We start from the raw sequence: 14289 nt of genomic DNA, 5'->3' as shown, positions 1-14289 counted from the left end.
AATCCATGAGTGTGGAGTGGGATTTGGGAGGTTGGGGATGGGCAAGTAAGTGGGTTTCTCACGGTGAGCCTCTAAAAGGCGTCCCTAAAAGATAACTCAACAACACAAGTGCTGCACAGTACAGCACATGTTTCTTGCCTCATTTTGCAGCCAACTGCTGCTTTGTTCTGCAGCTAATAAAATCATTACCCTTCCCAAAGATGAGCATGCAGGTTTATAAAGCCATTACGTACCTGCACATTTCTGCCACCGATTGGGGTACGGGACCTCATTTTAGAAATGCCAAAATCACGAGGGGTCAACGCTCTGTGGATCCCATTTCCTAGTGCTCTACATATATCGGGGATTCAAGAACAGACAGGGGAACCCTAGCAAATAAATTGTGTTCTATCCCTTCTAAGCCCGAGGGGCCAGCAGTTTCTCGAGGGTTGAAAGACATATGAGGTTAAGGCAGCCTTGTGTTATAAGCTTAGTGCCTAAACTGACAACATAATGAATTAGCCTTAGGTCAAAATCAACTTTTCCAATAAAATCCTTTTCCGACTTTCCATCTGTTTTGTCATTTGCTTATCGGCTGATTCTTACAACAGTGGGGAATCTTCCTTAATCCCTACAACCCAATGCGTAGCTGGCGCCTTCGGCGTTCAAGGGGTTATTTTAAATATGGGATTATGACTAACCCAGGAGATGCCTGCCAGGGAACCTTCGTCCGCCCCAGTCCAAACACTCGTATATCGCTCGGCTGTAGCCCGTCTACAAAGAAGCAGCCGGAATGTAGGGAGAGGGGTGAGGATTTATACAGCTCATGAAACCGTCCCGGAGTTTCCATCTTAAAGTATGAAATGAGTAAGAGCTTAATTAAAGAACAGGGGACCTGACTGTTATTATACTATGGCTAAAGTAAGTATTCAAGGATGTTGATCCAGGGAGTAATCTGATTGGCACGAGGAAGGAATTTATTTCCCCCCCTATGAGATATCATTGGATGATCTGTCACTGGGGTTATTTGTTTGCCTTCCTCTGGATCAATATACTGCAAGTATAATATAGGATACATTATCTGTCGTCTAAATTTAGCACAGGTTGAACTTGATGGACATATGTCTTTTTTTCAACCTCATCTACTATGTAACCATGTCACCATGTCACCATGTAACTATTATTTAACTTTAGACCAACAAGTGAATGGAGTTCAACATTCTAAGTGCTCTTGTTATAATGAGCCCCCTCTAGTGCCAAATTGCAGGAACCGCAGTGGGCTGACGCTTTAGCAGAAGAGCTTTAGCAACCGCCTTTCATGGTATGAAAATTAAGTCACGTGCGCAGCCGGGAAAAGTCTGCACCGTACAAAGAATTCATGAAATTAGGGAAAGCTTGCTACTCATTCTTTATCATTTTTTATTTTATTTATTGTCATTTGTGTTATTTGCTGTAACCACACCCATTTTTGCAGTGTTCTGCCAAGGACCTCGCAAAACCAGCACATTTTGCGAAAGAACAACTCTGTATGACCTCACAGGAGAACTTGAATTGCAGAAAAAGATTGGTGATTTTTTTTTGCAAATGTTAAACTTTTTTTTTTCAACCCCTACACTTGGATTGTAAGCTCTTTGGGGCAGTGTCTACCTTTGCCTTGTGTTGCCATGCGCTTGCTGTTCTTATCCCCAATGTATTGTATTGTATGTCTTTATATAGCGCCAAAAGTGTACTCGGCGCTTCACAAAGAAGACAGCACGGGGAATTATAATAACACAATAAGCGAAGTTAGCAAAGTCAGACAATAGGAAAGGATATCGAAGAGCTTGCAATCTAAGAGGCATGGTGGGACAGTTACAGAGACGCAGGTGAGGGGATAAGTGCAGTAGATGGCAGTGCTTGGCCACAATGGGTGGTAGGAGTGACCGAGTGTGGGACAGTAAGTATGAGTGCATGCTGTTGGGATGCTTGATTTGTGAGTCGAGTTTTAAGGTTAGTCACTATTAAATCAGAAGGTTAACACTATATACAGGGGAAGAGATGGCAGGGAGGCGTGGGTGAGAGCAGGTGTGTGTACGTCTGGGTTCAGGCTTAAGGGAGATCCCCAGCAGCAGGAAGGTGTAGATAGAGGGTGTGAATAGAGGATTTGTGTGGGTGTTTTTTATTGAGGAGTAAAGAAGTTGTTGGGAGAGAGGTGTACAGTATAAATAATGGTGCAGTGGGGAGTGGGGAATTTGGAGAGAACAGAAACATTACAAAGAAAGTGTAACAGCAAACAGAAAAAGCAATAGGGAGGGCATAGTGAGATGCAGGAGGAGAGACTTCCCAGGTTTTGAGGATAGGAAGAGTACAAAGAATCACAGCTTTCAGAAAGTCACGTTCTCACAGTTGCAAAGTTTTTGTTGTTGTGCAGAGTCCAGATCTTCCTCCAATTTCAACTCCGAAATAAACTCTACAGACACTCTAAATGTGACACTTAAGATGTTACACAGCCATATGGCTCACAGCCAAGATAGACATTGTGTGCACTTTGTTTTCCCCATATTGTAATTTTGTTCAGCGCTGTGTACACTGCTGACCTTTACATATACAATTGGCCAAAATGTGTATTATATGTCTCTCCTGCCATTACAACCCTTTGTCATTCTGTATTGTTAGATTCTCTATATCTAGCAATGTGTCGATAGATTGTCCAGCATTTTTATATCGTAAAGCAGCAAAACATGAAAAATCCTATGTTTTTAAATAAATCAGTTCTGTAATATTAGATAATATAATCTGCAATTTTTTCCCCACTCCTAATACCGTTTTTAACGATTTTCTAATGTAATAATCATTCTTTTGTTGCTACAGCAAACATTTAGAAAGTCACATCCACTTCTTCTTTTGAAACAGACTCTAAGGCGGCGCTTATAGTGCCGGCGCCGGCGACGCCGCGGCAAAACAAATGCATTGACGCCGTCGTGTGTGCTTATAGTGCACGCGTCGGTGACAGTGCTACCTGAAATCTGGTAGTCACTGATATTTGATTTTTTCGGCAACGGTGTCCCCTTGCGGCCGATCGGGAGCTTCTCGGTGCCTCTGCCCTCCCCTTTTATGATGTCATCCAGCGTCATCGCCTAAACTTCCAAATATAACTCGTGGCGACGGGTGACGTCATCGTTTGCCGTCGCCGGCTGTATAAGCGCAGCCTAACACACACCTTTATTTTTAGCTCTTCCCTTTGGCAACAAAGTATCACAAACAGATTTGTTGCTGTGTTCCAAAGAGCAGACTGTCTATTTCTCTGGAAGCTGTAACAATAATGTGTTACACTTAGTGTTATAATGTTACATATCAGCTGCAGCATTTCACAGAGCGCAGCACAGAGTTAGACGAGGGCCATTTCGTTAGTCACACAATCAGGATTGTGACAGATTTATAACAGGAGCAGCATACGAGTGCCAGCGTAGGTAAGATTGTAGCATTATACGCATGCTTTACATATACAAATAAGAAAAATAGGGGAATGCAGTATTGCTGCTTTAACTGATAATTTGTGTTAAACACAGGAGACGTGTTACATGATTTCCAACGAATTGCAGCTGCGAATTTCGACTGAGCCAGTTATTGCTGCAATGCATAGTGGTAATGAGTAACTTTATATACACTTCCGATATCTTGCAAGCTTCTCCAGCAATGACGGGGTGAATGTTTAAAGAGAATAGCCCCCCACCCCCCCTCCTCTTCCAACAGATGCAGCCTCTGATAAGATTAAGATACCGGTATCTGGCCGATAAACATCACGTGCTGATTGCATGTGCAGGATACCTGCAGAAAGAGATCTCTTAATAATTAATGTGAGCTGAAGCGGAGGGGGGTGTTACCGAGCGGATCTCCCCCGCTAGGCTCACAGGGCCATGCACAGCGTCACACTAGATTTCACCCTTAGAGGTGCAGCTGTTCCTGCGTGTTTATTTTGCATGGGAGGATTTCTTCACGGCACTGTACCGGCACTGTACCATAGGATGTCTGAATTCACCGCTTTACTACTTCCCCGCTTACTCATGTATTTATTTTGATTCCCTCACCTGCGGTCTCTGTAACTCTCCCAACATGCCACTTAGATTGTAAGCTCTCCGGGGCAGGGATTTCCTGTCCTATTGTCTTACATTGTTGCGCTTGTTGTATTATAACTCCCTTTACTGTTTTTTTGGTGTCTCTTTTGGAAAGCGCCGAATACGCTGTGGGCGCTATATTACGGTATATAAAGGCTTACGTACATTCCTAAAAAATAATACGCCCGCAACCTGAAAAAATGGCGGCTGAGGTCCTCTTACTCAGAGCCACTACGCTTCGTCACACGGCGCCTTCACGTTCATCTTTAAAGGCCGATAACGGAGCGTTAACGCAGCGTTTCTCCCGGAAGCAGCACTGCGGTGACTGTACCGGCCGGACGTTAGTGATAATTAGATGCCAAAAAGGCGTTCCCCCAACAGCGCATATACAAGCGGGCGCCAACTCCAGTGCTCCAGAGCTACCAACAGGTTAGGCTTTCAGGATATCCCTGCTTCAGCACAGGTGGCCCAGTTATAATGGAGTTGGCTACCCCTGGCATATCCACGAGAGTCCGTTAAGGTTAATGCAGGGACTTACCGTTACGTTAGTTAGGTCATTAGGATACTTGGCGCTACGTCCTGACACTGACCAAAGGCTTTTTGACGCTAGGCGAATGTTGATTAACTCAATCACGGCCGTTGTGTGCGCATTATAATGAGCTTTGAGAATACGCGTTAACCTCCGGGAAAATAACACGTTACTGACGCAGGTCACGGGAGGTCATGAGCCCTGATTTAGGGGATCTGGCCCTTACGGACATTAGTCACCCTTCTGGGGGAAGAGTGCGGCACGGTAGCTTTTTATGATAAGATCCTTTGTAGCTTTCATGGAAAACAGCTCTAAGCTGCCGGGTGGGGGTCGGAGGGGGGCTTACTAATCGGCTTTAAAGGGTTAAAGGGCATCCCAGTGAGCTCAAGGTGACTATGATTTGCGGGCGCTGCACCATTAACTCCTTGCTGCCTGATGGGTATGCAACAATTGAACGTCTTATGCCGGCATTGTAATACTCACTGGGGAGCCCGGAGTGTAAGCGTCTTCTCTGGCGCCGGGGGGCCGCGCGGCCTGCGACGCCGAACATCTCGGGGGGATTCTGACATTTCATTTAAATATCCTCATATCGCGGCTCTCCAGGTGTATTAGTGACGCAAAACCCTGCAATGACAGCGCAGGAGAGCGGCGTTTCCCCAGCAGGGAGAGGGTAACCCCTTCACCGCCACCGTCCTGGAGGTTGGGCTGGGATGGATTAACCTCTGTGGTGCTGGAAAGAGTGGAATATGATACTACTGTTCCATTACATAGACAGGATTGAGCTCAGAAACTGAAAAGATTCCGGGTCATGGAGAAAGTGCACACTTGTATGTGCAGAAGGAGTAGTGGGTGCATGGAGCAGGCTCACGGCAGAGGGTGCGTTGATTGAAGTGCCACATTACTACATTAGGGGTTATGTGTCTCATTTAAAGGGAATATAATGTTGTTAAAGGGACAGTCCCTCCTACGAGGAAAGTAAACAAAGTCCAGAAATCTGGTTAATAGGTTTAAATGTAGCTGACTGGCACATAACAAAAAGTATTGACACTGACTGGCACTGAGTGTGGAGCAGGGGAACCTGGTTCAATTCCCGGTGTCGGCTCCTTGTGACCTTGGGCAAGTCACTGTATCTCCCTGTGCCTCAGGCACCAAATACATACATTTTAAGCTCCACGGGGCAGGGACCTGTGCCTGCAAAATGTCTCTCTAAAGCGTTATGTAAAACTAGCAGCGCTATGCAAGAAATTATTATTATTATTATTATTATTAAAGCGCCATGTAAAACTAGCAGCGCTGAACATGCTATTATTATTATTTAAAAAAAAAAAGTGAAAAAATGTAAGCAAAGGTTTTGGAGGGTTTTTACAATCTGTATCCAATGTCTTTTGGTGTTTGTCTGTCCCCAAAACTGCAGGTAAATTGGTTTATTTTTTTGCTCTGTTCGCAAAGTAATTACAATTACTGTAATTAGTCCAACAGATAAACAGAAATCGCTGATATCCTGGAAATCTGTGTTTACAGGGAAAACGGAAAAACGGAAAAACAAACAAATCTTTCACAAGGCAAAAATAAGAGAAACCGCACTTTGAGGGGGATTAAAGTAGGGGCGAGTATACTGCCGAGTTGTATTTCAAAAAATAACTGATTTTGTTCTGCTACATTGGACTGTCGTTTAGTCCAGCGGGGCGCAAACTGGGGGGCGCGAGATTCCCTGGGGGGGGCGGCAGTTACAGAGTCTCCCCCAAGGCATTTAAATTAAATTCTGGGGACCGTGCGAGGCCTCTGCAACTAACTTACCTTGGCTTCCAGCGACGTGTCGTCATAGTAACCCGGCGTCAATTGACGCAGTGGGGTCACGTGACGTTGCGTTGCCATGGCATGACACCGGAGCCAAGAGATGAGGGGGGGGGGTGAGTAGGGGAGGAGAGCAGGCAGGGGGACGCAGGGAGAAAAGATTGCGTTAGTCCAGGGGAGCGCAAACTTTTCCTGCTGCACCCCCCTGTTTAGCTTGCCCCAGTAAGGTCCCCCCTCCCCCCCCCCCCCCCACCTTACATCCGAGTTAAATGCCTCGGGGAAGAGCGCGGGGCCTCTGCAACCGCCCGCGCCCCCCTAAACAAATCCGGCGCGCCCCCCACTTTGCGCACCGCTGAGTTATAGAGGATGTATTTATCAAGCTCCCAAACGGGCAGCTTTGCAATAACTTTTATTACATTGAACGAGTAAAAACAATTACGCTTTTTGCCAAATTGCCTTAAAACCAGAGACAATGTTTGCGTTCCCCACCTCAGTGACTGTGTCGCCTGCACAACCGGTCGCAGAGATAAGTGCCGGGCGGCTCAGCCGGAACGTACGGTATCCGATCAGGCTCATGGGAGGGTTATTCATTGCACTGCAGTAGTGCCGATCAGGGCACATCGTGGTTCTCTCAGACTGTTCTGCGGTGTTCTGAACTGTGGGACACAGTGTGACTGTTCCCAAGCCCACGGAAAAGACCACGCCGCGTGTATTTTCAGTAACCCTGGTTTAGTGAATCTGGCCCTTTTGCGGCGGGCTCAATCTTCTTGCTGTAACCAGCAAAATGAGGCGTGTTTGTAAGGAGATGTTTGAGGCCTTACATGCTGCAAATATGAAATTGGCATGTTGCGTGTTTGTCTCACGTGTGAGCTGGCTAGTATGCGGCCTTAAATGTATTAAACCGTTACAGTATGTGGCTCATTTACATGTAACAAAGTCTCCCGACTGCAGGAGGAGAACCGGATTTATAAAAAGGTCACTGAGAATAATCGTATTTTATTCATAAATCTGCTGCGGTCTTTTGCATCATAAAAACTAACAGCCCCAAAGGTCAGAATAGTAAATACATAAACACACACACACAAATATATATATATACACACACACACACACACACAGCAACTGTAAATATTCCTGTATGTTCATCTGCATGTCTTAGACAGGTCTGCAACCCTGTCTTTCACCATTATCACCCAGCACACAGCACTTCCACTGCAGCAAGGGATTCTGGGAAATTACATGCAAATGAGCACACAGTGCCACCTTTTATCTCAAGCTCCTACTACAGAGCAACCCTTAAGCCAAAGTGCTGTGTGCTGGGTGATAATGGTGAAAGACAGGGTTGCAGACCTGTCTAAGACATGCAAATGAATATACAGTAATATTTACAGTTGCTATATGCTTTAGTGTGGAGGGTTTTTGTCACTTTTTTTACACACCATAACCTTAAGTGTGGTATATACACACACACATACATATGTACACACACACACACACATACATATATACACACATATATATATATATACACACTCGCATTTTGACTGAATATCCCCATTGATGTTCAAGACCAGCCAACAGGTCAGGTTTTCAGGATATCCCTGCTTCAGCATAGGTGGCTCAGTCCCCACTTCAGTGCAGGCGGCTCAATCAGTGGCTCAGTCTTTGACCTAGCCACCTTGTGCTGAAGCAGGGATATCCTGAAACCTGACCTGTTATCTCGAAGGACTGGAGTTGGGCTCCCCTGGATTGAAGCCCCAAGTGACCGCGGCAGGATTTGAACCCGCGGGCCTGACGTCCAGGCCTCCCGCTCCTGGACACGGCTGACCCTGTTCTTATTTCCCCTCCAGGTGGTGACGGTTTTCGCTCTGAGCATCGGTGCGCTGGTGATATACTTCATAGACTCGTCGAAGTGAGTATACTGTGTGTGCTTCCTGCGTCCCCCTTACTCAGTGCCGGGGACACTCGCCCTGTTCCCAGGCTGTGTCCGCCGGTTCCTATTTACAGTGCGGGTGAATTCATTTGTGAAGTGACTGTACCCGGAGTGTTAACATTGTAACCCTACATCGCTACAGCGTTCCCTTCCTCAGTATTGTACTCCGTGTCCCTGTAACCCAGGGGCGGGCATCTCCAGTCCTCAAGGGCCACCAATAGGTCAGGTTTTCAGGATATCCCTGCTTCAGCACAGGTTTCTCAGTCAACGACTGCACCTGTGAGGAAGCAGAGATGTCCTGAAAACTAGGCCTGTTGACGGCCCCTTGAGGACTGGAGTTGCCCACCCCTGTTGTAACCACAGATTGGAACCACAGTGCTAAGACAAACCAATTCTCTGTAACTGTAACTACATCACCAATACTACAGCAGCTGCCCTGTCACTGTATCTGAGATAACTTGTAACCACAGTGCTGACAATGCGATGACTTCCCTGCTACTGTAACCGCACTGTTAATACTGTGATCACTTCCCTGCTACTGTAACCACAGTGTTAATACTGTGATCACTTCCCTGCTACTGTAACCGCAGTGTTAATACTGTGATCACTTCCCTGCTACTGTAACCGCAGTGTTAATACTGTGATCTCTTCCCTGCTACTGTAACCGCAGTGTTAATACTGTGATCACTTCCCTGCTACTGTAACCGCAGTGTTAATACTGTGACCTCTTCCCTGCTACTGTAACCGCAGTGTTAATACTGTGATCTCTTCCCTGCTACTGTAACCGCAGTGTTAATACTGTGATCTCTTCCCTGCTACTGTAACACAGTGTTAATACTGTGATCACTTCCCTGCTACTGTAACCGCAGTGTTAATACTGTGATCACTTCCCTGCTACTGTAACTGCAGTGTTAATACTGTGATCTCTTCCCTGCTACTGTAACCACAGTGCTGACAATGCGATAACTTCCCTGCTACTGTAACCACAGTGTTAATACTGTGATCTCTTCCCTGCTACTGTAACCGCAGTGTTAATACTGTGATCTCTTCCCTGCTACTGTAACCGCAGTGTTAATACTGTGATCTCTTCCCTGCTACTGTAACCACAGTGTTAATACTGTGATCTCTTCCCTGCTACTGTAACCACAGTGTTAATACTGTGATCGCTTCCCTGCTACTGTAACCACAGTGTTAATACTGTGATCACTTCCCTGCTACTGTAACCACAGTGTTAATACTGTGATCGCTTCCCTGCTACTGTAACCACAGTGTTAATACTGTGATCTCTTCCCTGCTACTGTAACTCAGTGTTAATACTGTGATTTCTTCCCTGCTACTGTAACTCAGTGTTAATACTGTGATCACTTCCCTGCTACTGTAACCGCAGTGTTAATACTGTGATCACTTCCCAGCTACTGTAACCGCAGTGTTAATACTGTGATCACTTCCCTGCTACTGTAACCACAGTGTTAATACTGTGATCACTTCCCTGCTACTGTAACCACAGTGTTAATACTGTGATCTCTTCCCTGCTACTGTAACTCAGTGTTAATACTGTGATTGCTTCCCTGCTACTGTAACCGCAGTGTTAATACTGTGATCTCTTCCCTGCTACTGTAACCACAGTGTTAATACTGTGATCACTTCCCTGCTACTGTAACAGCAGTGTTAATACTGTGATCACTTCCCTGCTACTGTAACCGCAGTGTTAATACTGTGATCACTTCCCTGCTACTGTAACCGCAGTGTTAATACTGTGATCACTTCCCTGCTACTGTAACCGCAGTGTTAATACTGTGATCACTTCCCTGCTACTGTAACCGCAGTGTTAATACTGTGATCACTTCCCTGCTACTGTAACCGCAGTGTTAATACTGTGATCACTTCCCTGCTACTGTAACCGCAGTGTTAATACTGTGATCACTTCCCTGCTACTGTAACCGCAGTGTTAATACTGTGATCACTTCCCTGCTACTGTAACCGCAGTGTTAATACTGTGATCACTTCCCTGCTACTGTAACCGCAGTGTTAATACTGTGATCTCTTCCCTGCTACTGTAACTGCAGTGTTAATACTGTGATCTCTTCCCTGCTACTGTAACCGCAGTGTTAATACTGTGATCACTTCCCTGCTACTGTAACTCAGTGTTAATACTGTGATCACTTCCATGCTACTGTAACTACAGTGTTAATACTGTGATCACTTCCCTGCTACTGTAACTGCAGTGTTAATACTGTGATCACTTCCCTGCTACTGTAACTGCAGTGTTAATACTGTGATCACTTCCCTGCTACTGTAACTCAGTGTTAATACTGTGATCACTTCCCTGCTACTGTAACCGCAGTGTTAATACTGTGATCACTTCCCTGCTACTGTAACCGCAGTGTTAATACTGTGATCACTTCCCTGCTACTGTAACTACAGTGTTAATACTGTGATCACTTCCCTGCTACTGTAACTGCAGTGTTAATACTGTGATCTCTTCCCTGCTACTGTAACCGCAGTGTTAATACTGTGATCACTTCCCTGCTACTGTAACCGCAGTGTTAATAATGTGATCACTTCCCTGCTACTGTAACTGCAGTGTTAATACTGTGATCACTTCCCTGCTACTGTAACTACAGTGTTAATACTGTGATCTCTTCCCTGCTACTGTAACCGCAGTGTTAATACTGTGATCACTTCCCTGCTGCTGTAAGCACAGTGTTAGGGGTACAGTATAAGCGCTGCGCTGCTGCTGTAAGCACAGTGTTAGGGGTACAGTATACGCGCTGCACTGCCACTGTAAGCACAGCGTTAGGGGTACAGTATACGCGCTGCACTGCCACTGTAAGCACAGCGTTAGGGGTACAGTATACGCGCTGCACTGCCGCTGTAAGCACAGCGTTAGGGGTACAGTATACGCGCTGCACTGCCACTGTAAGCACAGCGTTAGGGGTACAGTATACGCGCTGCACTGCCGCTGTAAGCACAGCGTTAGGGGTACAGTATACGCGCTGCACTGCCGCTGTAAGCACAGCGTTAGGGGTACAGTATACGCGCTGCACTGCCGCTGTAAGCACAGCGTTAGGGGTACAGTATACGCGCTGCACTGCCGCTGTAAGCACAGCGTTAGGGGTGCAGTATACGCGCTGCACTGCCGCTGTAAGCACAGCGTTAGGGGTGCAGTATACGTGCTGCACTGCCGCTGTAAGCACAGCGTTAGGGGTAAAGTATACGCGCTGCACTGCCGCTGTAAGCACAGCGTTAGGGGTACAGTATACGCGCTGCACTGCTGCTGTAAGCACAGTGTTAGGGGTACAGTATACGCGCTGCCGCTGTAAGCACAGCGTTAGGGGTACAGTATACGCGCTGCACTGCCGCTGTAAGCACAGCGTTAGGGGTACAGTATACGCGCTGCACTGCTGCTGTAAGCACAGCGTTAGGGGTACAGTATAAGCGCTGCGCTGCTGCTGTAAGCACAGTGTTAGGGGTACAGTATACGCGCTGCACTGCCGCTGTAAGCACAGCGTTAGGGGTACAGTATACGCGCTGCACTGCCGCTGTAAGCACAGCGTTAGGGGTACAGTATACGCGCTGCGCTGCTGCTGTTTCCCCCGTGCTAGTATTGCAGCCGCTGTTCTGTTCCTGGAAACGGAGCAGTATCAGTGTAACCGGGGCGCTGTTCTTGTAACCACACATCTAACAATCGGGACTTCTCCCTGTGACTGCAATTAGAAGCGTCCCTCTCCCAGCACCGCCTGCCGGCCCGGCGGGAGCGGAGAACCCCCGGGTTCTGATATTACGCGAGACACGGCCGTGGTAGTATATCCGGTGCCATGAAAACAAAGCACCGCGCCCCCGCGTCCTGTCGTGTGCCCCGAGGGATCCAGTCCTGCCAGCTGCTGGGCAGTGATTGGCAGCGGTGACGGAGCTGGGGACGGCGGCCTGAGATGTCTCTGAGTGCGCCCGTCCCACGCAGCAGGGACAACGCCTTATTAAGGTTTCAGTCGCCCCGGAGCGGCGCACAAGTCACGCTGAAGCCATTTGCTCTCATTTTGCGCCGTTTTAGTTGCAAATTTGTCTATGCCTGTGTATTAGAGCAGGGGTGTTCAACTCCAATCCTCAAGCCCCTCCAACAGGTCAGGTTTTCAGGATAACCCTGCTTCAGCTCAGGTGTCTCAATCAGTCCCTGCTTCAGCAAAGGCGGCTCAATCAGAGGCTCAGTCAAAGACTGAGCCTCTGATTGAGCAACCTGTGCTGAAGCGGGATATCCTGAAAAGCTGACCTGGGGGGGGGGGGGAGAACTGGAGTTCGTCCCCCCTGTATTTGAGGACGGTCTCTGCTGTGTTAATTAAGGAGCACAGTGGGGTTGATTCACTTAAGTATGATAACCATTATCAATCATTAATGGCCTTCCCCTTTAGCAGCCAATAACAATCAATAATGTCTATCACATTCAATAGATCAATATTCAGAGCCGCAGCCCATCCTTTGGGATGAATAGAATTAGCGCTAATTTCCCTGATGGTCGCCAGCAGGGAAAGCGTTAACAGGTCCAGGATAGCCGAGCTGAAGCAGAGACAGCAGAACTTTCAGTGCTTAATGTATTATTGGAAATGAACGGGAAACGTGATTTAACATGACACGCGTAAATGCTTTCAGGCTAATTGAATTGAATGGAGCAGGTTATGCCAGGGGGGAGCGGGGCCAGAGCTAGGGGGGGGAGCGGGGCCAGAGCTAGGGGGGGAGCGGGGCCAGAGCTAGGGGGGAGCGGGGCCAGAGCCAGGGGGGGAGCGGGGCCAGAGCTAGGGGGGGGAGCGGGGCCAGAGCTAGGGGGGGGAGCGGGGCCAGAGCTAGGGGGGGAGCGGGGCCAGAGCCAGGGGGGGAGCGGGGCCAGAGCTAGGGGGGGGAGCGGGGCCAGAGCCAGGGGGGGAGCGGGGCCAGAGCCAGGGGGGGAGCGGGGCCAGAGCCAGGGGGGGAGCGGGGCCAGAGCTAGGGCCAGGGAGGGAGCAGAGCCAGGGGGGAGCAGAGCCAGAGGGGAGCAGAGCCAGGGGAGGGGGAGCGGAGCCAGCGGCAAGGGGGGAGCGGAGCCAGGGCCAGGGGGGAGCGGAGCCAGGGCCAGGGGGGGAGAGTGGAGCAGCAGCAGGGGAGGGAGCAGAGCCAGGGTCAGGGGGGAGCGGGCCAGAGCCAGGGGGGGAGCGGAGCCAGAGCCAGGGCCAGGGGGGGGAGCGGAGCCAGGGCTGGGGGGGGGGGGAGTTGGGCCAGGGGGGGGAGCAGAGCCAGGGCCAGGGGGGTGGATCAGAGCCAGGGCCTGGGGGGAGCAGTGCCAGGGCCTGGGGGGAGCGGAGCCAGGGCCAGGGGGGGGGAGCAGAGCCAGGGCCAGGGGGGGGAGCAGGGCCAGGGCCAGGGGGGGAACAGGGCCAGGGGGGGGAGGAGCAGAGCCAGCGGCAGGGGGGGAGCGGAGCCAGGGCCAGCGGGGGAGCGGAGCCAGGGCCAGGGGGGGGGAGCAAAGCAAGGGCCAGGGGGGGGACAGGGCCAGGGGGGGAAGGAGCAGAGCCAGGGCCTGGGGGGAGCAGAGCCAGGGCCAGGGGGGGGGAGCAGAGCCAGGGCCTGGGGGGAGCAGAGCCAGGGCCAGGGGGGGGGGGGAGCAGAGCCAGGGCCAGGGGGGGAGGAGCAGAGCCAGAGCCTGGGGGGGGAGCAGAGCCCCCTGACCTAATTAGAAGTGGATTAGTGTCAACCCAGGCTGGATTCCCGGCAGGGCATAGCCACCTCACCATGTGCAGGCACTCTGCCCCCTACAGCAAAGTATTATACCTTGTAACTATAGGAGGGACATTATATGCAGTTCTCTTTGGACAGAAAGGGACATCAAATGCATTTCTCAGGGGCCCAAGGAGAGCGGACGCTGGGCTTTTAGAACCAGATTTCCCACAAAAGGGCAGGGTTCTTACTACAAGCTTAGTATAATAACAGAAAAA

General features: G+C 49.2%; 1 protein-coding gene across 10 annotated transcripts in view; it reads left to right on the top strand.

The window, feature by feature from the left end:
• KCNMA1 (potassium calcium-activated channel subfamily M alpha 1) overlaps positions 1–14289 on the top strand; it is a 397276-nt gene that overhangs the window by 162823 nt on the left and 220164 nt on the right. For all 10 annotated transcript variants that reach the window (XM_075610355.1, XM_075610354.1, XM_075610347.1 and 7 more), the window contains exon 3: positions 8247–8308. In XM_075610355.1, the coding sequence (XP_075466470.1) occupies positions 8247–8308 (62 nt within the window). The remainder of the gene's footprint in view (positions 1–8246; positions 8309–14289) is intronic.

The sequence above is a fragment of the Ascaphus truei genome, chromosome 8, assembly GCF_040206685.1.
Source record: "Ascaphus truei isolate aAscTru1 chromosome 8, aAscTru1.hap1, whole genome shotgun sequence".
NCBI classification, from domain to species: domain Eukaryota; kingdom Metazoa; phylum Chordata; class Amphibia; order Anura; family Ascaphidae; genus Ascaphus; species Ascaphus truei.
This window is presented reverse-complemented; position numbering and strand designations above follow the sequence as displayed.